Below are 18,680 nucleotides of genomic sequence, written 5' to 3'. Positions count from 1 at the left end.
TGCAGCATCTGAGGTGAATAGCACTTTTATCTGATCATCTTCTCTTACAGTATCTTGTCTCTACATTAAATCACTTACTATAAAATCTTCTATGACAAGTGTAAATCCTCCAAACATTTTGGGGATCAGTGTCCCTTATCCTGATAATATTGCACCGTTCTCCTGCTGCCTCACCCAGGCTACAGTAACCTGTTATATTCCAGGCTTCATCGAGAGCTGAAATGATAAGTTCCCCGATTCCCGGCCCAGCAATCAGCTGCTGCTTTCAAGAAGAAATTGCTCACAAGGAGATGATGATAGCCGCGGTGGGTTACTGTGCTTTGCAAAGATTCCTGACTTCGCTCTCACATGAAGCAGAATCCTGGTCCCTTTATCTCTCCCCTATGTGTCACCTCCAGAAATCTTTTCATTCCTAGCACCTGAGTACCTGAAACAAGGCGGGCAGTGCCAGGGGCTGACAAGCCTGGGAAATCACGGCTCTTTTGTCTGTTTGTCTCCTGCCCTCTGTCAGTCTATCCCTTGTGTCTGCATTTGTTTGCTCTAGAAGAGCTATTCCACATAGCCAGCCTAAGCCTAGCAGAGGCATATAGATGTAGCAGAGCTGAGTTCAGCATTTAAAGAGGAACTGTCAGCTTTTCTCAAGAAGGGAACATTAAACCTGGAAATGAATGCAAGAAGGAAAGCAAAAATATAGTTGCCCAATTGTGAGATTTGAAAAAAAAGAAAAGATCCCGGAGAACCCCTTTAATGATCTTTTTGTTCCTCTTCAGATAGCACAGGGCAGGCAGGTTCCTGATACAGCCAGTTATCTTACAGCCAGGCGGAAAAATGCCCCAGAATGTCCTCTGAAATGTCACATGTTGTACATTTTTACATCTCTACATTAGATGTGTGGTTTGTATCATAACTTGCATTTAAGGCTGGAGCTACAGGGCAATCTTGCCTGTGACACCCGTCGTGTGACCATAAATCCTGTGTAGCAGTCCAGCCATTAAGGAGTTTTTCTGAGATTTTGATACTGATGACTTATTCTCAGGATAGGTCCTCACTATCTGATTGGTGGGGGTCTGACACCCGGCCTTCTCCGTGCTCACCAAGTACAGCGCCGTACATTGTACAGCTTGGTATCGCACTCAGCCTCTATTGATTTCAATAGGGATGAGCGTGATAGTAAGCACATCCACTATACAATGGTAAGCATGGAGAAGGCTGCGGGGCTCACAGGAGCGAGGATCCTGAGGATAGGTCATCATTATCTGATTGGTGGGGGTCTGACACCCGGCCTTCCCCGTGCTCACCAAGTACAGCGCCGTACATTGTACAGCTTGGTATCGCACTCAGCCTCTATTGATTTCAATAGGGATGAGCATGATAGTAAGCACAGCCACTATACAATGGTAAGCATGGAGAAGGCTGCGGGGCTCACAGGAGCGAGGATCCTGAGGAAAACCCCTTTAAACTTGCAGAAGGTCGCAGTGTGACTTGCAAGGTGCCATGATCTGGAAAACAGATTTGCAAAAAAATCAAACAGTACAGATTTTTTCTGTGACCCCCTCAGTTCAATGGCTGCACTGCTACACAGCAATATTTGGTGGTGCGATGGGTGTCATGGCCAAGATCACTGTGTAGCCCCAGCCTTAAGGTGGGGTCTATTAATATATAAATACCTACAAGGATTTGAACTACATTCTGCCTCTAAATAATGTTGACTCTAAGGAAGAATGTATGACGGAGCAATATTCATGCTATTTACATCATCTGACATAATTGGGAAGGACTTCTTTACCACAATTTCATGGAGATGAATGCGATTGCTGCAGTTATTATTCATCAGAGCACAGTTAGAAATCTACCGTCCGAAATGACAAATAATTGGTAGTAAATTTCATGTTATAATTCGTTGCTCTACTGCTTTTTCTATGGTCTTGCATAAGGGCTCATTCACACGACGGACTTATGACGGCCATCACTGGGAGTTGTCAGAACCAATTAAAGTCTATGGGTCGATTTTATTGGCCGTTTTTCACAGCCAGACAGAGCCCATTGAAGGCACTCGTCTAACGGCCGTTAAAAACGAGTACACTATGTTAAAAGAAGGGCTTTTTAGGGGTTAAAAAACATACTCACCTCATCCACTTGCACTTGATATGCATTGGAGGCACCAGAACCTAATGCTCCCAGCATCGTGATGTCACCACGCTGGGAACGTCAGGTCCTGGTACCTCCAGTGCGGAGCAAGTGTTCCCTCGTGTGCAAGCGGATGAGTTATGTTTTATTTTAAAGAATCTGAGAGGGGGTCATTATATATACTGGGAGTTACTATGGGTGCCATTTGATGTCCAAGGGGCACCATGGGAGGGGCATTATGTATGCCTATGAAATTCATCCATTTAATGGCCGTTTAATATATGTGCTCAGGACTGTACAGAACATACTAGTTAATGATAACATTAATAAAGTCTGCGCCTATGCAGGAAGGCGTAGAATACCAGGGGTGCCCTTGTGTGGATATGTGTAAGAAAATAATTTGTATCTCTCTATATCTAGTTAGGCGTATAGAAATGTATTTTACCATTTATGTTTCCCTACATGAATTTCACAGTGTGTGATCAGATTTAGAAAATGCATTAAAGGAAAGAAAAGAAAAATGGCTAGAACGTGGAACTGCACCGTCAGAGGCCACATTAAAATGTGATTTTAGGAGAGGTTTTTTTTCCCCCCATCTCCCTCTGAGGACGTTTGAGGCTGCGAGTCAGTGACTGCGAAATCCCATTGCAAAGTTCATCAGGAATCGTGTTCCAGCTGCTGGAGTGATAGATAGGTTTAATTACACTGAATTACTGCGGCAACAGCCGCTCCGCTCTCCCCAAAGTCATTAAAAAGAAAGGATTTTTTTCTGAGCTGGTCACTGGCCCAGTCTGGGCGTTTAGAGTGGAAGCGTAGTGCACGGTGCGCAGCTAGGGCAGAGGTCAGACCGGGCTGTCATCTTCTGCTGATTTCCTATGAGTCTCACTGCATAGAGGTTAGTCTGGATCAGTTCTTCATTGGCAGAATCACTGCCTATGGGCTGACAAATGCAAATTGTAATGCTAGCGGCATCTCTCTACGACCTTGTCTTACTGCCATACGCTCCCGGCAAGAAATATTGATTTCATAATGAGAACAATAATAATAATTTTGTAATATTATTATCATAGCTATTTTGGGGGAAATAGTGACTATATTTTTATTTCTGGGCCCTCATATGTTTGCTGTGATGGTATTTTTTCCAGGTATGCCTTGGCAGAAGCATTTCTTCCACCACCATTTTCTTGTCATGCAGGTGTCAGAATAAGCCTTGATCTGTCACTGAGCTATTGTCCCTGTTCTTTATTTTAGGTATCAAGAGTTCCCGTGGAGTCTTGTGAGCAATATTCAACATGTGGAGAGTGCCTGAGCTCTGGTGATCCTCATTGTGGATGGTGTGTCCTGCACAACATGTGAGTACCTATGTGTATCATTACTATGGGAGAACATTGCCCATTGGCCAAGTAGCTTTACATAGACGAATGTTATGCTGCGCACACTGTCTGGCTCCGGAGGTATCATGTAGGCCATAAAATAGACTTTGGAGGTCACATCTGGGTTCTCGGTGTGGTACTATATCGAAGTACAATAAAGAGGACCTGCCGGCTCCTCTCCTGACATGTCTATTTTAGCAAATACTTAGAGCCTGGTGTTGTACCATTCCTCTGTTATTCATCCTCAAAATTTATGACTATTTTGACAACAGGGCCTTACCAGGTAGGGGTCTGTCGCTGCAAACTATTACATGTCCAATCAGTGCTGACAATGCAAGATTGTGAAGTGACCCAACCCAAAATAACAGCACAACGCAGACTTATGAGAAAAGTTGCTGCATAATTGTTATTTCATGGGGAGTACACATATTTACTAAAATATACATGTCAGGGGTGATGGCAGGTCCTCTTTTAAGACCCAAGTTTCTGGTCGCTCTAGCAGTATACATGCAGACAGATCCAGCTGTTGCCCAAGTTTGCCTAAATGTTTAGACAAATTGGGCTCACATCTTGCTAGTAGCCTTTAAAAATCTCACAATGGGGTTGGCCTTGCCTTAGGAATAACAGCCTGAGAGACAAGTTTCTAAAGATCTCATTGCTTGACCCATAGAGTGTCATAGCAATCAGAACTGCTCCTGATGCATTGTCTATAAACTGCCATGCTTTCTCCATCTTTTAGCTGCCTATTGCATCACCTGAGATTTCATGTCTCTTTGAGATCTGGAAATTTTTGTCTCTAAGCTATAAACCAACAAAAGAAGGTGATAAAACGGGAAGAATGCTCTTATCGAGTGAGAGTAACAACCTCCACTTAGCATTTATACCTGCAATAAATAGCACCATATTACAGAGAGTTTCAGGAGAACATTAGACGCACAGAATCCCAAGCTTCCCCTCTTCTTATATAGGAAATCAAACTGCTCCAACGTGCCTATGTTCTGCAGACCCCATCACATATTGGTATTGTCATCGACTCTGTACAAGAAAAACCATTTCCCAGCCCTGACTCCATCTCCAAATGACTTTATGGAATGGTGCCTCAGGCATCGAAATCACATTTTCAGATATGCAGGGTCAGCGACTCATTTTTCCTTCAAAATCTTGAATGCTGGCAGTATATTAGCGCTGTACAAATGAATGGTGCCCAGGTTCAACATTTCTTCTAGATTTTATATTAAATGTGTGTATCCCAGAAAAAACATAGATCCCAACAAATTGTATAACAGTCTACAGCCGCAAATGCCTATGGTATCTTCTGTATAGATTGTAGCTGTCTGTGCTGATTTAAAGTGGCAAGTGGCTAATGTAACATATTTAGAAAGCAATCGTTGAGTAATGTATATCGGCTGACTAGAATAATTGATGTTAAAAACAAAGCAGAATTGTACTGTTCTAGAAGTGCGGACTTCAAAAGCATACTAATGAGCTCTTTATGTTATAGATTTTGATTGAATTACTGGTAACCATGGATTTTTTGACTTGGTAAAAGTATGTTAAGAATTAAAAATGTGGGGAAGTCTTCACCCACATATTTTATTTTTTGGTAAAGTGGTTGTTCCACGAGAAATATTCAACAGTTTTCAAACCAGCTCCTGGATCAGAATTTTTTTGTAATTGCATGTATTTAAAAATTTTGGATAGCCACCGAGTTATTCAATAAAATTTATCTGTACAGCGCCACCTGCTGTTTCTTCTTTTTCTTATTTCTTTGACCTGCTCACTGAGATGGCCGCACATGCTCAGTTTCATCCTTCAACTGCCTCCTAAGCTGTGATAGGGAGAGCTGAGACACGCCCCCTTAGCTGCTGCAGAAAAGACACTCCCCCTGAGCTGTCAGCTTGATATAAATCTAGAGAGCAATGAACGAGGAGATCTCTGGATCCATGTGAGGCACAGGGCTGGTTCTAGCTTTGTTAGAAAGAGATTGTCATGTTTTATATGATGTCTGATTTTCATTTTTTACATTAGTCATGGGATAACCCCTTTAAAGTTGATAAATGTACAGTATATATAAAAAAGAACTGGGGTGTATGTTTATTAATAAAATATATACATTTACTCCCCTCAGGTGTTCCCAAAAGGATAAGTGCAACCGTGCACAGGAGCCATTCCGTTTCGCAAGCAATATAGATCAGTGTGTTAAGGTTACGGTACAGCCTAACAGCCTCCCAGTCTCAGAGCACAGCCTACCGGTAAGAGACGATTAGGTTGACCTTCTATCCATATACAGTATATGTATGTACCAATATCATAGGCAAACTGCAATCAAAAGACAAGACAGCTTTCCTAACAAAGTTTGAGTTTTTCAAGATATTTTGACACTACCAATTGGTGGATGTAGTGACCACTTGTAGTCCCCCATGCCATGGAGATGCAAGGCACTGGAAGCCCAATTGTTCATTCTTCTCGTGACGTTTCAGCCTCATAGGGCCCTTTTCAAGCCAAGTCAAAAACATTTTTTGTCTTGGCTTGTCTTAAAGACACACTGTGGGATCATCTCCCTGCAACTCTTTTGGCATAAAAAAAAAGTTACAAACCTCCTGTTTGCTCCTTTTTTAATGTGAATTTTATTGCAAGTGGAGTTTGTGGGTCATCCTCAGCACTTTCTGAAAAGGGGGCATGACCAGGGCAGGGAGTGGGTGGGACCAGCGGGGCCGCCACATTTATCTTCATTTGCGCCTGTTTTCAGTCACAAATGCAGACAGAATTTACGACAGCACCAAGCTTCCGTAGATTACATTCTGGCGCAAGGACAGCTGGAAGCCGATCTTTGATAAATCTCCCCCTTTGAGGCCGAAACGTAGAATGTCGTTTTATGATGAGATCAATAAATGCTAAATCTTATTGAAATCTCCAGTGACTTTGCCAAAACAAGACGGATTTCTTCTAGAAACAGCTCCCTTGCAGTTAATGAGGTTGAGCTACAGGTAGGGCTCTGTTTTTAGAAGAAAGTTTGCACAGCCTATTTAATGTATTCCAGTTATCACGTGTCTTAGACTCTGTGCACATAAGCGTTATGGCTTTAGTTCACAACATGCCATGACATCTATGACTGCATCCCATTAAATCCTGACAGATCTCATTGCTTTCAGGATTCTTTTGAGGTTCAGGTCATTTTTCTATAAATGGCTCCATTTGTAGACATAATCCATATTTGCTGTTATGTCTTTTAGCTCACTTTAGAAGTTAGTGATGTCCCAGATCTGTCTGCTGGTGTCATCTGCTCCATCGGTAACATTTCTCAGGTAGAAGGACAAGTGTCTGGCAGTCGGATAATCTGTACTTCCCCAGCGGCAAAAGATGTTCCCATTATACCTGCAGATCAAGGTGAGATCTTCCATTCATTATTATTGCAATTCTAGAGAGAAGAAGGCTACTTTCTATTGCCGTGTAATCGTGGTAAATAATCTATTGATATGAGGTGGCACTGAATAGTTTACATGGTATCATGCCTCAGTATAAAAACACTGTTCTAGTGAATCTCCTCAAGTTCAGTCTGGAAAGCACTGGGATAGTTGTGGAAGTGGAAAAAATCCTTGCATCAGACATTCATGGTCTGCACCCCAACTCAGATGCAGTTCAAATGAATGCAGTACCCCACCATGGCTACTACGCTACAAAGAAGGGAGCTGTGCTTCCTGCTCTGTTCAAAGTGCTAGCTCTGGTGCCGGAGACTGCAGGGAACAACTGATCACTGGGCGGCGTGCCAGGTGACGGACCACCATTGATCAGATATTGATGACCTATCATGATAGGTCACAGCAGCCTGGAAAACCCCTTTAAATTTTAGCTACAGTAATGTATCCACAATCAAAAAAAATTATTTCTCCTCAATGTATACAGATGTATCCTTCCTTACAGAGCCTCTTAGTTTAACGTTACCTGAGATCTGTGGCTCCAGATAATTAGCTCTTTAAAAAGACACAAGTTTTGATACTTTGTCACAAGATGTCTATCCTATATGTGCCTGGCCACCCAGTGGTTGTGATGTGTATCGCAGGCTGTCAAGAGTTTTGCTAGCAGGTTGCAGAATTGAATTGGTTTTATGAGAAAATAGGTAAGGGTGGACACATCGGCACATCCAAAAATGAACACTTGACAGTGCTCTTAAATCAGATGTAGTAGTCGCACCAGGGCCCTATTTCCTGAAAGTGCACAAAGATCCTTTGCGGCATAGGCAGACACCAGAATTATAAATGGCACATGGAAGGTGGGAGGTCAGTTTACAGTTATTGTGTTTTGCTGCCACCTTTGCCACTTTCTGAAAAGGTGGTGTGGCAGGGAGTGGTTAGGGCCTGGGGCCCGACACATGTTTCTTCTGTTTTCTTCTATATCATGTCATTTAGGCACATCCACTATGATCAGTTACAGTACTTTGCACCAAGCCCCCCAGTCTCTTACTACTGTCACAGAACAGTGACCCCTTAATTGTCCTTGATATCAAACACCTAGTGGTTTGTAATTGCAATGGAAATGAGGTTGTCATTTACTATTAGTAGGCCTCAAATGTACTTTTCCACGGTCGATTTTAGAAAAACATGCCGCACAAAATCTGGATATAATACCCAGAGGGTGATTTAAGTCTCAGGCACTTTTAGAGATCACATAACAGAAAAATCCAGCAACTTGGAAGAGGTTTCTTTGTGCCTAGAAGCTTATGTGCAGAGGGGAGCCTGTTATTTAGAAAGAGGCTGGGATTATCTTGTTTGGGGACAAGGAAATAAAAGGATTATTTCCTGATGTTAGGAAATAGGCACAGCGCTTACAGAAATCCAAGAGTGCACCCGTTCTACATCAATCCCTGCAGTGTTGGAAAAATCCCTTATTTAACGCCATCTGTCTCTATATGTGTTTGACCGCCCTAGCTAATATGTGTGATAGTGGCAAATCTTTATATTTTGTGGAGCGCTTGGTAAAAAATGGTCCATTTTCCAAAATTTACAGTACAATTCCATTGATCCAGCATATCCGTAACTGGAATAACATGAAAATAAGGCCTTCTTACAAGGGACCTCCCAGTCATAGATCCACATTCTTTCCACTTTTGCAAATGTTTTTGATCCTGAAAAATCCAAAGATAAAGCTGTCTTTCCTGACTTCCCCATACACATACTTGCCCGGTTCAGGCAATATCTCCCTTAGGAGTGAAAAGTAGAAAGAGCCTTGGGATCCATTCACACGTCCATAAAATGTGTCCGTACCCGTTCCGCAATTATCCGGAACGGGTGCGGACCCATTCATTCTCTATAGGGCAGGAATGGATGCGGACAGCACACAGTGTGCTGTCCGCATCTGCATTTCCAGAGAGCGGCCCCGAACTTCCAGTCCGCGGCGCCGGAAAAAAATAGAACATGTCCTATTCTTGTATGCAATTGCAGACAAGAATAGGCAGTTCTATGGGGGTGCCGGCCGGGTGTATTGCGGATCCTCAATTTGTGGATCCGCAATACACTACAGACGTGTGAATGGACCCTTAGACTGTTGGCCAGTCAAATTGGTGGGTTCAGCCAATGTTAGGCTACTTTCACATTAGCGTTTTCAATTCCGCTATTGAGATCCGTCATAGGATATCAATAGCGGAAGAAAACGCTTCAGTTTTGTCCCCATTCATTGGCAATGGGGACAAAGCTAAACTGAACGAAACGGAATGCATGAAAATGCATTCCATTCCGTTGGGTTGCGTCCCCATCGCAGACAGAAAAATGCTGCAAGCAGCGTTTTTCTGTCCGCGATGTGGTGCGGAGCAAGACAGATCCATTCTGACCCTCAATGCAAGTCAATGGGGACTGATCCGTTTTCTTTGACACAATCGAAAACACCTCGGTCCCCCGTTGACTTTCAATGGAGTTCATGATGGGTCTGTCATGGCTATAGAAGACTTAATACAACCGGATCCGTTCATGACGGATGCATGCGGTTGTATTATTGTAACGGAAGCGTTTTTGCAGATCTATGACGGATCCGCAAAAAACGCTAATGTGAAAGTAGCCTTAGTGTGTATCGCCACCTATAGGTTGTGTGTACCCTTAGCAGATAGTTTGGTGTTTTTCTTTTTATGCATATATACCAGTAGAAATTTTCTTAAGACAAAATCTATTTCCCTGCAGTCATTTTTGTCAATTTCCAGAGGATCTTCCTCTAATCATTGCTGTCACCTTTCATTTTAGACTGGTTTGGGGTGGAGCTTCAACTAATCTCCAAAGAGACCGGCAAGACTTTTGTGAGCACAGACTTCAAGTTCTACAACTGCAGCGGCCACCAACTGTAAGAACTCTCCTTAGATATTATGATGAGAAGAGGGGTCTATAAAATCTTGGGCAAGGCTGGTAATACACAGGCGTAATACGGCCCAGCTGTATTGTGGATACTGTGACTTTAAAGGGCATCTGTCAGCAGTTTTGTACCTATGACACTGACTGACCTGTTACATGTGCGCTTGGCAGCTGAAGGCATCTGTGTTGGTTCCGCATTGCTGAGAATGATGTTTTATTATATGCAAATGAGCCTGTAGGAGTGACGGGGGCGTTACCGTTATTCCTAGTGGCTCTGATTTCTCTGCAACTGCCATCCCCCCTGTGCCAGGCAGCGTAAACATCATCACACCTGTCTCTATCAATCAAATTGGAGAGGGTGCGGCAGTTGAAAAGAGAGCAGTCTCCCCCGTTGCTCCTAGAAACTCTTCTGTTGCTCCTAAAAACTCATTTGCATATATTAAAACTTCATTTTCTCAGCAATGCGGGCACATATGAACATGGAACCAACACAGATGCCTTCAGCTGCCAAGCGCACATGTAACAGGTCAGCCAGTGTCATAGGGACAAAACTGCTGACAGATGCCCTTTAACTAAAATCACCATAGATCCCCATAAAGCTGCTCGCTCATATCATTGGGCTGGGATTTACAGCACTAAAACAAAATAACAAATCTTTATTATGTAATACTAAGGTAAAATAGAGGGGTATATACCCAATCACCAACTACCACCTGGATAGAGAAGGTAGGTATCACTTAATTAGGGGACCTCAGCTAATAAAGATACTAATAACGCCACTGAAAGAGAGGTAAGTGTAACAGTAGCGTAAAAGGTGGGTCCCACAAACTAAAGCCCCCAGCACTAAAGTCAGCATCATGACCATGTGTGTGTAGCCTTTTAATGCTGGTGGCTTTAGTTTGTGGGACCCACCTTTTACGCTACTGTTACACTTACCTCTCTTTCAGTGGCGTTATTAGTATCTTTATTAGCTGAGGTCCCCTAATTAAGTGATACCTACCTTCTCTATCCAGGTGGTAGTTGGTGATTGGGTATATACCCCTCTATTTTACCTTAGTACTACATAATAAAGATTTGTTATTTAGTTTTAGCGCTTCTCGTCATGAACATATACTGTATTGTCTTGCTGAAATTGAGGACATATACCATTACACCCTATTTCATTTTTGTGTGGTATTTACAGCAGCCACAAAAATGTGTTGTAGTAGACTAGTGCCAAAGCAGTCTTAATACTGAGTATTTCACTATATTATAATCTTTTAAGGCACTTAAAACATTGGTAAAAAATGAATTTTAAGAAATCAATCTGCTCTGAGCAATTATCTTTTTTTTAAAAATAGTCACATCAGATTCCTGGTAAATATACTGTATATATGACAAAACATAAAAGAGCTATGTGACTTCATAGATAAGGGCCACTTCTGAGTACTAATGAGCAGAATGGATGAACAAATGTTGTCTCCCTCTGGCTGAGCCCCCACACGTATATAATAGATTGTGCGCCAATGTCATTATGTCCACTGGTTAACCTTAAATAATGACAGTTCAAAAAGGGAAAATAAAAATTTGCCTGATGCATGAGAAAGTAATGTGTGCCAGGCATACTCGTGTACACGCCATCCAGTGCTGCCCACTGATAGATCCGGAGAAAGCTACAATTTGTAATAACAGGGAAGTAACCCTTGAAACTACAACATGTAACCTTGAGATATCCTTGTGCAGTCTTCCTGGGCACTCGCTGCTCCACCACCACGGGGAAGAAGGCGACATTTCCTTCCTGCAGCAGTAACAGCTCAGCGTAGATTATGAAACAGGAATGTACTTTAATAGAATAGTCGCCGTACCATCCCTAATAATATTTACGGCTAGAGATGAGCGAAGTATTGAAAAATTTGATGTGGCTGCTAAGCCGAATTTTACAAAAAAATTTGCTTAGTGACGAATTACTCCGCCACGAAGCACATTTCCTTGTAAGTAATGGGTGTAATGTAAGGGCGCGGCGATTGCGCTGCTCCCCATCATTGTACCCCTCAGATACAGTGTCCATAGCTGATAATATTAATACAGTGTAAAGTTTTAAAAAAATTATCATACTAACCTCCTCCGTGAAGAGCCGGCCGCCGCCATCTTGATTGAAGATCTAGCTCAAAATCTCATACCGCTCATGATAACACCATCACGTCAGTCGGTGTGGTGACGTCATAAGTCACCGCGTACGGGATTTCGTGCAAGATCTTCAGTCAAGATGGCGCTGGTCGACTCTTCACTCTCAAACGGATGAGGTAAGTATGTTTTTTTTTTTTTTTTTTATACTGCCATTCAGGGAAAATTGATTCGCTACCATGAAGTATGAGAAAATTTGGATTAGCAGATAATCAAATTTTCCCTGAAATTCGGATTGAAGTCCACTTTGACTTCGATTCACTCAACACTAGTTACAGCATGCCCCTTTAAATGAGCTGTCTCTCTTCCACAAATGACATTTATCGTGAAGGGATTTAATACTAGGCACGAGCAGTGTATAATGTGATGGAAACATGAATCCAGCCAGCATGGGAGGCAATATGGACAATAACAATACATTAGTAAGTGTATTGTATTATGTTTGTCTACTCTACATGATAAATACCATGTGCTGAAGTGTGACACCCCCTTTGATGCTCGTGTTTACAATTCATGATGATGTTTAGGTTTTGGGTGATGCCACTGCTCCTTTTTGTACCACTGCCAGTCTACACCTTCATGCCCCTTTGGTGACTTCTTACAGGTCTATGAGCGTTTGGATGTTTTTTCTTGAAAAAGAAGAGGGTGATTTACTGGTTGCAGGTTGGAGGGCAGGGGGAGCGCCAGTGACATGATGTATGGAAGTCAGGTGTTTAGGCGCACGTTGGTATAAATATTGAGGCTCGGTGACGGATGGAATTTGCCACAAGTGTGTAACCGGAGATGCTAATAGCAAATATATGTATATTTAATGTGTGTCAATGTGATGCAGTGTTTATGCAGCACTAGTCATATATGGCTTTAGGGAGCCTGTATTGTTTATTCCTGGCCATGTCCCGTGTATATGTAGAGGAAGCCGCTGTTTATACTAGCCGGCTGCTTCTAGAGATGGCCCAGCTTTTTTATGCCTGCGAACCTCCACGGCTAGCATGGAAAAATAAATATTAGAGCCTAAAAAGAAAGCAGAGCACGTTGAGCAGACCAGACCACATCTTACAATCCATTTCTTCAGAGATTCCTCAGATTGTTTTAACCTCCTTGTCACTGAGGAGAGGAGAGGTGCCCTTGTCCACCCGGGCCCTTTGGGTGGGCTTTTGGTATTCTCTCTCATCTCCTTGTCTTTCAGTGCACTCATGTGTTTACCACTTCAGTCTCTGAAAATAAACCTTTCCCCCATTTACCATGTATATTTTTCATGTTTTCTATACAAATATTTGCAGATAATGTTTGGCTGGATGTTGTTATTATTTTCATAGTCTGTGACACATTTTTTGTTCCTCTTTTCTCGAAAGCTGCTTGTCCTGTGTGAATAGCGCATTCCGCTGTCACTGGTGCAAGTACCGCAATCTCTGCACCCACGATCCAACAACCTGTTCCTTTCAAGAGGGCCGTGTCAATGTCTCTGAGGTAAGGGATTTGTATTTATCGGACATTCGTACTTATTCTTTCTTACTTTTCCTCTTGGCTTAACATATTCCGAGATAGGTGGTGCAAGATGACTTATAAAATAAACATGACTTCTTGGTACTCTTTTGGGAGATGTATATTCAATAATTATCTATGAAGTGCATTGCAGTCTGTCAAGAGGTTTTGCTAGCGTGTTCCAATAATGTTGTACTGAATTTCTATCTTTAAGTCCTTAAAGAGTCATTTTCACGCAACTTTACATAAATCAATAGTACAAGTGACCTCAACAAACTTTGTAATATGTTGCATCAGTGACAAATGTCTATTTCTCATGTTATCAGCTATATACACTCTCCCCCCCCCCCCCCCCAATTGCATTTCACTTTGGAAAATGGTTTCAATCTGTCATGAGGCGGGCCATCTCCAAAGGAGGATCATATTACACATGTCAATACAAGTGTATGGAGAAGAGGGGGGGGGGGGGGGAGTGAGTAGGAGCCAGTGAGACTTACAGACAAAGACAGACTGCACAGTTACATAGGATGGTTATAGTTCAGCACAAGTGCTTCATTGACAAAAATACATGTCAATACTTCTCTGTAACGGCCTCCATTATGCTGGAGTTGGTTCAGAGTGACTGTGGGTCAGTTAGGAAGGATAGTTTCCTCTACTTTTTGTGTGCAGTGGAGGACAGCTAGTTTCCACTCACCATCTCTGAGAGAACTGCAAAATATTGATTAATGCAAAGTTTGTTGAAAGGTGTACGCTTTAAAGAATTTTGAGATAAGTGAAGGGAGGACATATCTAGTTCTTCACTAGTGGTTTCCATTGTTCTTCTGCATCATGGAAGCAGAACAAGAAAATCACAGATGTGCCAGATTATGTACATCACAGACACCAACATTGACTGTAATGGGGTCTGTCAGATCTCCTTAATGTAGCCTGTTACAGGACAAATGAGCACTGCATGCTGCACTATTTTGTCCGGCGACCTAGGTTCCGATGCAGGTGTGAACACAACTCAATATATTTCACTGTGTATATTCATTATCTGGATGATGATCTTTGTTAGTACAGTTAAGCAGAAGCATTGATACTATTGTATAGAGCACTAGTTATTTGTGTGCCGTTTACAATTGGAGCAGCCATGTGCCTGGTTGCTCTAATACTTTCTTGTAACTGCCCTGACCTCTTTAGCCTATAATTAGTTTATGTTTATTGCAGGGATCAGAAACTAAACAAGCTAGAGCAATTCATACAAGCCACTAGAAATGTGCATTGCCACACGTGGTGCCAGGACCGTTAGAAAGAAGATTTAAAAACCAGACTGTATTTGCATAATGTCAGTTTGTTATCCCATGGATATTGTTATTTAACATACTAGATGTTAGTGGCAAAAGCTGTGATGGATTGGTCCATTTCTCTGGGGTTGCGCTGCATATGAATAGCACTCTAGCAGAGTAAGTAATGAAATTTGTTCAAACACGGCGTGTACATATCCGCAACTCTCTCTGGGAACAAAGACCTGCAGAACGCCAGTTCTCACTACCGCTGTGGAGCAGAAACAGAGATAATGCATGTCTTATGGAGCCGGCAAAAGCAAACAAATTGCTGATTAATGAAGCTAACGCCAAGATTTGGGCACAGAAAGTTTATTAGAATATTAACACGAACCACTAGTTTTACTTTGTGACATTTTTGAACAATGCCAACTAGATAGAGAGAATTGGTGTAGAGTGAGAATTTCCTCTTTGGTAAGGTGGCTTAGACCTTTTTTTTTGTTTATGGCTGCAAGATGGCTCAGTGGTTATTACTGTAACACTGGGGTCCTGGGTTCAAATGCATGGCGATGGAGAAATTAGATAGTGAACCCCACTGGAGATAGGGATTGATAGGAATACAGTGTTGTGGAATAGACTGGTACTGATGGAAAGTAAATTGGTGAATTTTTTATGGCATGAATTCTTCAAGGCTGTCGGGTTGATAGGCATGGGAACCAGTAAAACATTTCTAGTATATGGATAAAAGCAACTAATTGGAAAAAGTCTTGTTTCATTAAACCCGTGAATGAAACAAGTATGAAATTGAAGATTATGCTAGCTTTAGTGTACTAATAATCTTAATTTTAATAAAGACAGGAGGCGAGTATTTTGCATTAACTCTCTTTACTAACTCCACAGCAGTAAAGAAAAAAAATGTAAAGAGTAACAAGTAGATCACTCCGCCGCATAGTATATAAGGGTCATGCTGCCTGTACACTTCCTCTTTCTAAAAGCGACATCAAAGTCCAGGTTGAGCTCGAACATCCCGAAATTCAACGAAAACTGTAACAGCGGTTTCTGGCGAGCAGAACTTGAGGAGACTTCTGGTAAACGAGGTTGGAGGTAAGACCGAACGAAGCTCTCATCTCATCCTATGGGGTCGTAAGATTAACAAACCAGCGACCAGTGGAGGACCTGAAGAGGGTTACGCTGAAAGGAGAGTATAAAATAGGTTAGGTATAGAATCGTAACTATTCACGCTTATGGGCTTTAACGGAATAGTGTAAAATTAAATCATTACAAATAGCTTGCAAATTATCTAGTGGCTAAATGTATGGTAGGTGTAAGTATGTAATACTACTACGAACTGCCCGTCAGGGAGGCAATACTTAGGATGAGAAATTCTGAATATGTCCCAAAACAGAGAGATTATTAAAATCGAGCCCCATATCCGACACCTTGAGATTCACTCCCCCAAAGAGTCAGGGTAGGGAATAGAAGGGAGGGAAAATACTCGCCTCCTGTCTTTATTAAAATTAAGATTATTAGTACACTAAAGCTAGCATAATCTTCAATTTTAAAACATGACAGGAGGCTTCCTATTTTGCAATTTTAACGCTGAAGAAGAGATGTGCCAGCAGAAGGGGGAGTGCGAAAATAAAAGGTACGGAAAGTAGATTCCCTAGACCAGTCCGCCGTTCGGAGAATATCCGAAAGGGACGCCCCTGCCATTAGGGCTGCTGAAGCCGCCGCTCCGCGAACGGAGTGGGCGCCGAAAGCGGGTTCTATACCTGTGAGGGAAAGGATCCAGCGGATCCAACGGGCCAGCGTGGTGACAGAGACTGGGGCGTAAGGGCGCACGTAGGAAACTAGGAGTTGACCCGACGTAGAGGAACGGAGTGAGGAGGTAACCGAAACATAACTGCGAAGGGTGGACACAACACAGAGCTGAGGGTCGTCTGGAAAAAATGGATAAGAGACCGATGTCGAACCTGATTTAGTGCGACGAGAGATATGGAAAGTGACTCCTTCAGGGGTCACCTCAAAGGCATCGACATCGAACGTCCGACACCCGTCGGAAAGACACAAGACAGAGGAGAAAAGCGCACTTAGCGGATAGTTGGCGAAGGGAGAGGCGGTCATTCGGAGGCCAATCCCTGAAAAAACTGAGAACCAGTCCCACGTCCCATAGGTGATGGTACTTAGGGGCTGGGGGCGGCGGAGCCGCATTCCGCGGAGTAGGCGACAGACCAGAGGATCTTTGCCGACCGGGAGGTCCCCGACGGGAGTATGGGCTGCCGAAATCGCGGAGCGAACGACGTTGATAGAGCGATAAGAGCGGCCAGAAGAAAACAAGGAGGAAAGAAAATTGAGAATCATGGGAACAGGTGCCGTAAATGGATCGGAGTCCCGTTCCATGCACCAAGTAGACCAGGAGGCCCAAGCTGAAAGGTAGCAGCGTCTAGTTCCCGGGGCCCATGAGTCCCATAAGAGGTCCCTAGCAGTCTGCGATAGTCCGCTGACTCGCCAGAAACCCCGGAAAGAGACCAAGCCACCAGGGGTAGTCGATCTTCCAGGATGAGCGGGTGGAGACATCCTTTGGGATCCGTGAGCAGGTCCTGGAAGGATGGAAGGAGGAGAGGATCCATGTAGGAGGAGGCTAGGAGGTCCTGGAACCATGGTTGACTCTGCTACAAGGGCGTTATGAGAACCAGTTTGATTTGCTGTGTCCGCATCTGGTGTAGTGTTCTCGCAATCATGGAGAATGGGGGAAAAGCGTAGGCTCCTGTCGCCGGCCATTGTTGGAGAAAAGCGTCTGTCGCCTTGCTCTCCGGGTCCGGAAGCCAGCTGAAGAACTCCGGGGTCTGGTGATTGTTGCGAGAGGCGAACAGATCTAGGTGAAAGGGACCCCTCCGGGCTGCCAGGGCCCTGAAGATTCTCGTGTTCATCTTTCAGTCGTTGACGTCTCTCCAGTAGCGAGAGAACCAGTCGGCTGTGAGGTTGATTTCTCCCGGCAAGTATTCCGCTTGTAACGTGATGTTGCGAGGGAGGCAGTAGTCGAAGATGTTCCTCGTGATATCCGACAGTAGGCGTGAGCGAGCGCCTCCTAGGCGGTTGATGTACTGGACTGCGGAGATGTTGTCCATGCGAAGGAGGATGCAACAATTGGAGCTCTCCCGAGCCAGGCTGCGAATCGCGAAGGATCCTGCTAGGAGTTCGAGGCAATTGATGTGCATGGAGAGCTCCTGCGTCGTCCATGCTCCTCCCGTGGAGATGGTTCCGTTGGTGGCACCCCATCCCCACAAGATGGCGTCTGATTCTAAAACGAAATCTGGAGTGTCTCCGAATATGGCCTTGCCGTTCCAGGCTTGCATGCTGTCCAGCCACCATGACAGCTCTTCGCGAACTTCTGTCGTCACCGGGACGGGTTGATCGTAGGTAGGTCTGTGGCGAAGGTATTTTGCCTTGAGTCGTTGCATGGCCCTGTAGTGGAGAGGACCCGGAAATATGGCTTGAATGGAAGCTGAGAGGAGTCCCACAATCCTGGCCAGGTTGCGTAGAGGGATGGAATCGAGTCGGAGAACTCTGCGAATCTCTTTGCGAATGGTTGCGATCGTCTGGGTAGGGGTCAGCTCCGATTTCTGTTGGTTTACCACGAAGCCCAGAGATTCCAGTAGGGATACTGCCAGGTGAATGTGTTGGCGTAGTCTGCGTTCGTCGGAGCAGAACAGGAGGAGGTCGTCCAAGTAGATGATGCATCGAATGCCCCTGGACCTCAGGTGGGCCACCACCGGTGTTAGGAGTTTGGTGAAACACCATGGGGCTGAGCTGAGCCCGAAAGGGAGGCAAGTGAATTGCCAAGGGCGACCATGCCAGAGGAAACGTAGGAGTGCTCGACAGTCCGGGTGCACCGGGACTGACAGGTATGCATCTTTTAGATCGAGCCTGGCGAACCA

At 43.8% G+C, this 18,680-nt stretch overlaps 1 protein-coding gene across 2 annotated transcripts in view; it reads left to right on the top strand.

Moving 5' to 3' along the window:
• PLXNA2 (plexin A2) overlaps positions 1–18,680 on the top strand; it is a 301,825-nt gene that overhangs the window by 199,978 nt on the left and 83,167 nt on the right. For both annotated transcript variants that reach the window (XM_040424057.1, XM_040424056.1), the window contains 5 exons: positions 3,379–3,479; positions 5,629–5,752; positions 6,734–6,887; positions 9,728–9,824; positions 13,348–13,462. In XM_040424057.1, the coding sequence (XP_040279991.1) occupies positions 3,379–3,479; positions 5,629–5,752; positions 6,734–6,887; positions 9,728–9,824; positions 13,348–13,462 (591 nt within the window). The remainder of the gene's footprint in view (positions 1–3,378; positions 3,480–5,628; positions 5,753–6,733; positions 6,888–9,727; positions 9,825–13,347; positions 13,463–18,680) is intronic.

This window comes from Bufo bufo, chromosome 3, assembly GCF_905171765.1.
Source record: "Bufo bufo chromosome 3, aBufBuf1.1, whole genome shotgun sequence".
Classification (NCBI taxonomy): domain Eukaryota; kingdom Metazoa; phylum Chordata; class Amphibia; order Anura; family Bufonidae; genus Bufo; species Bufo bufo.
Note: the sequence above shows the minus strand (reverse complement) of the source record. Positions and strands in the feature narration are given on the sequence as shown.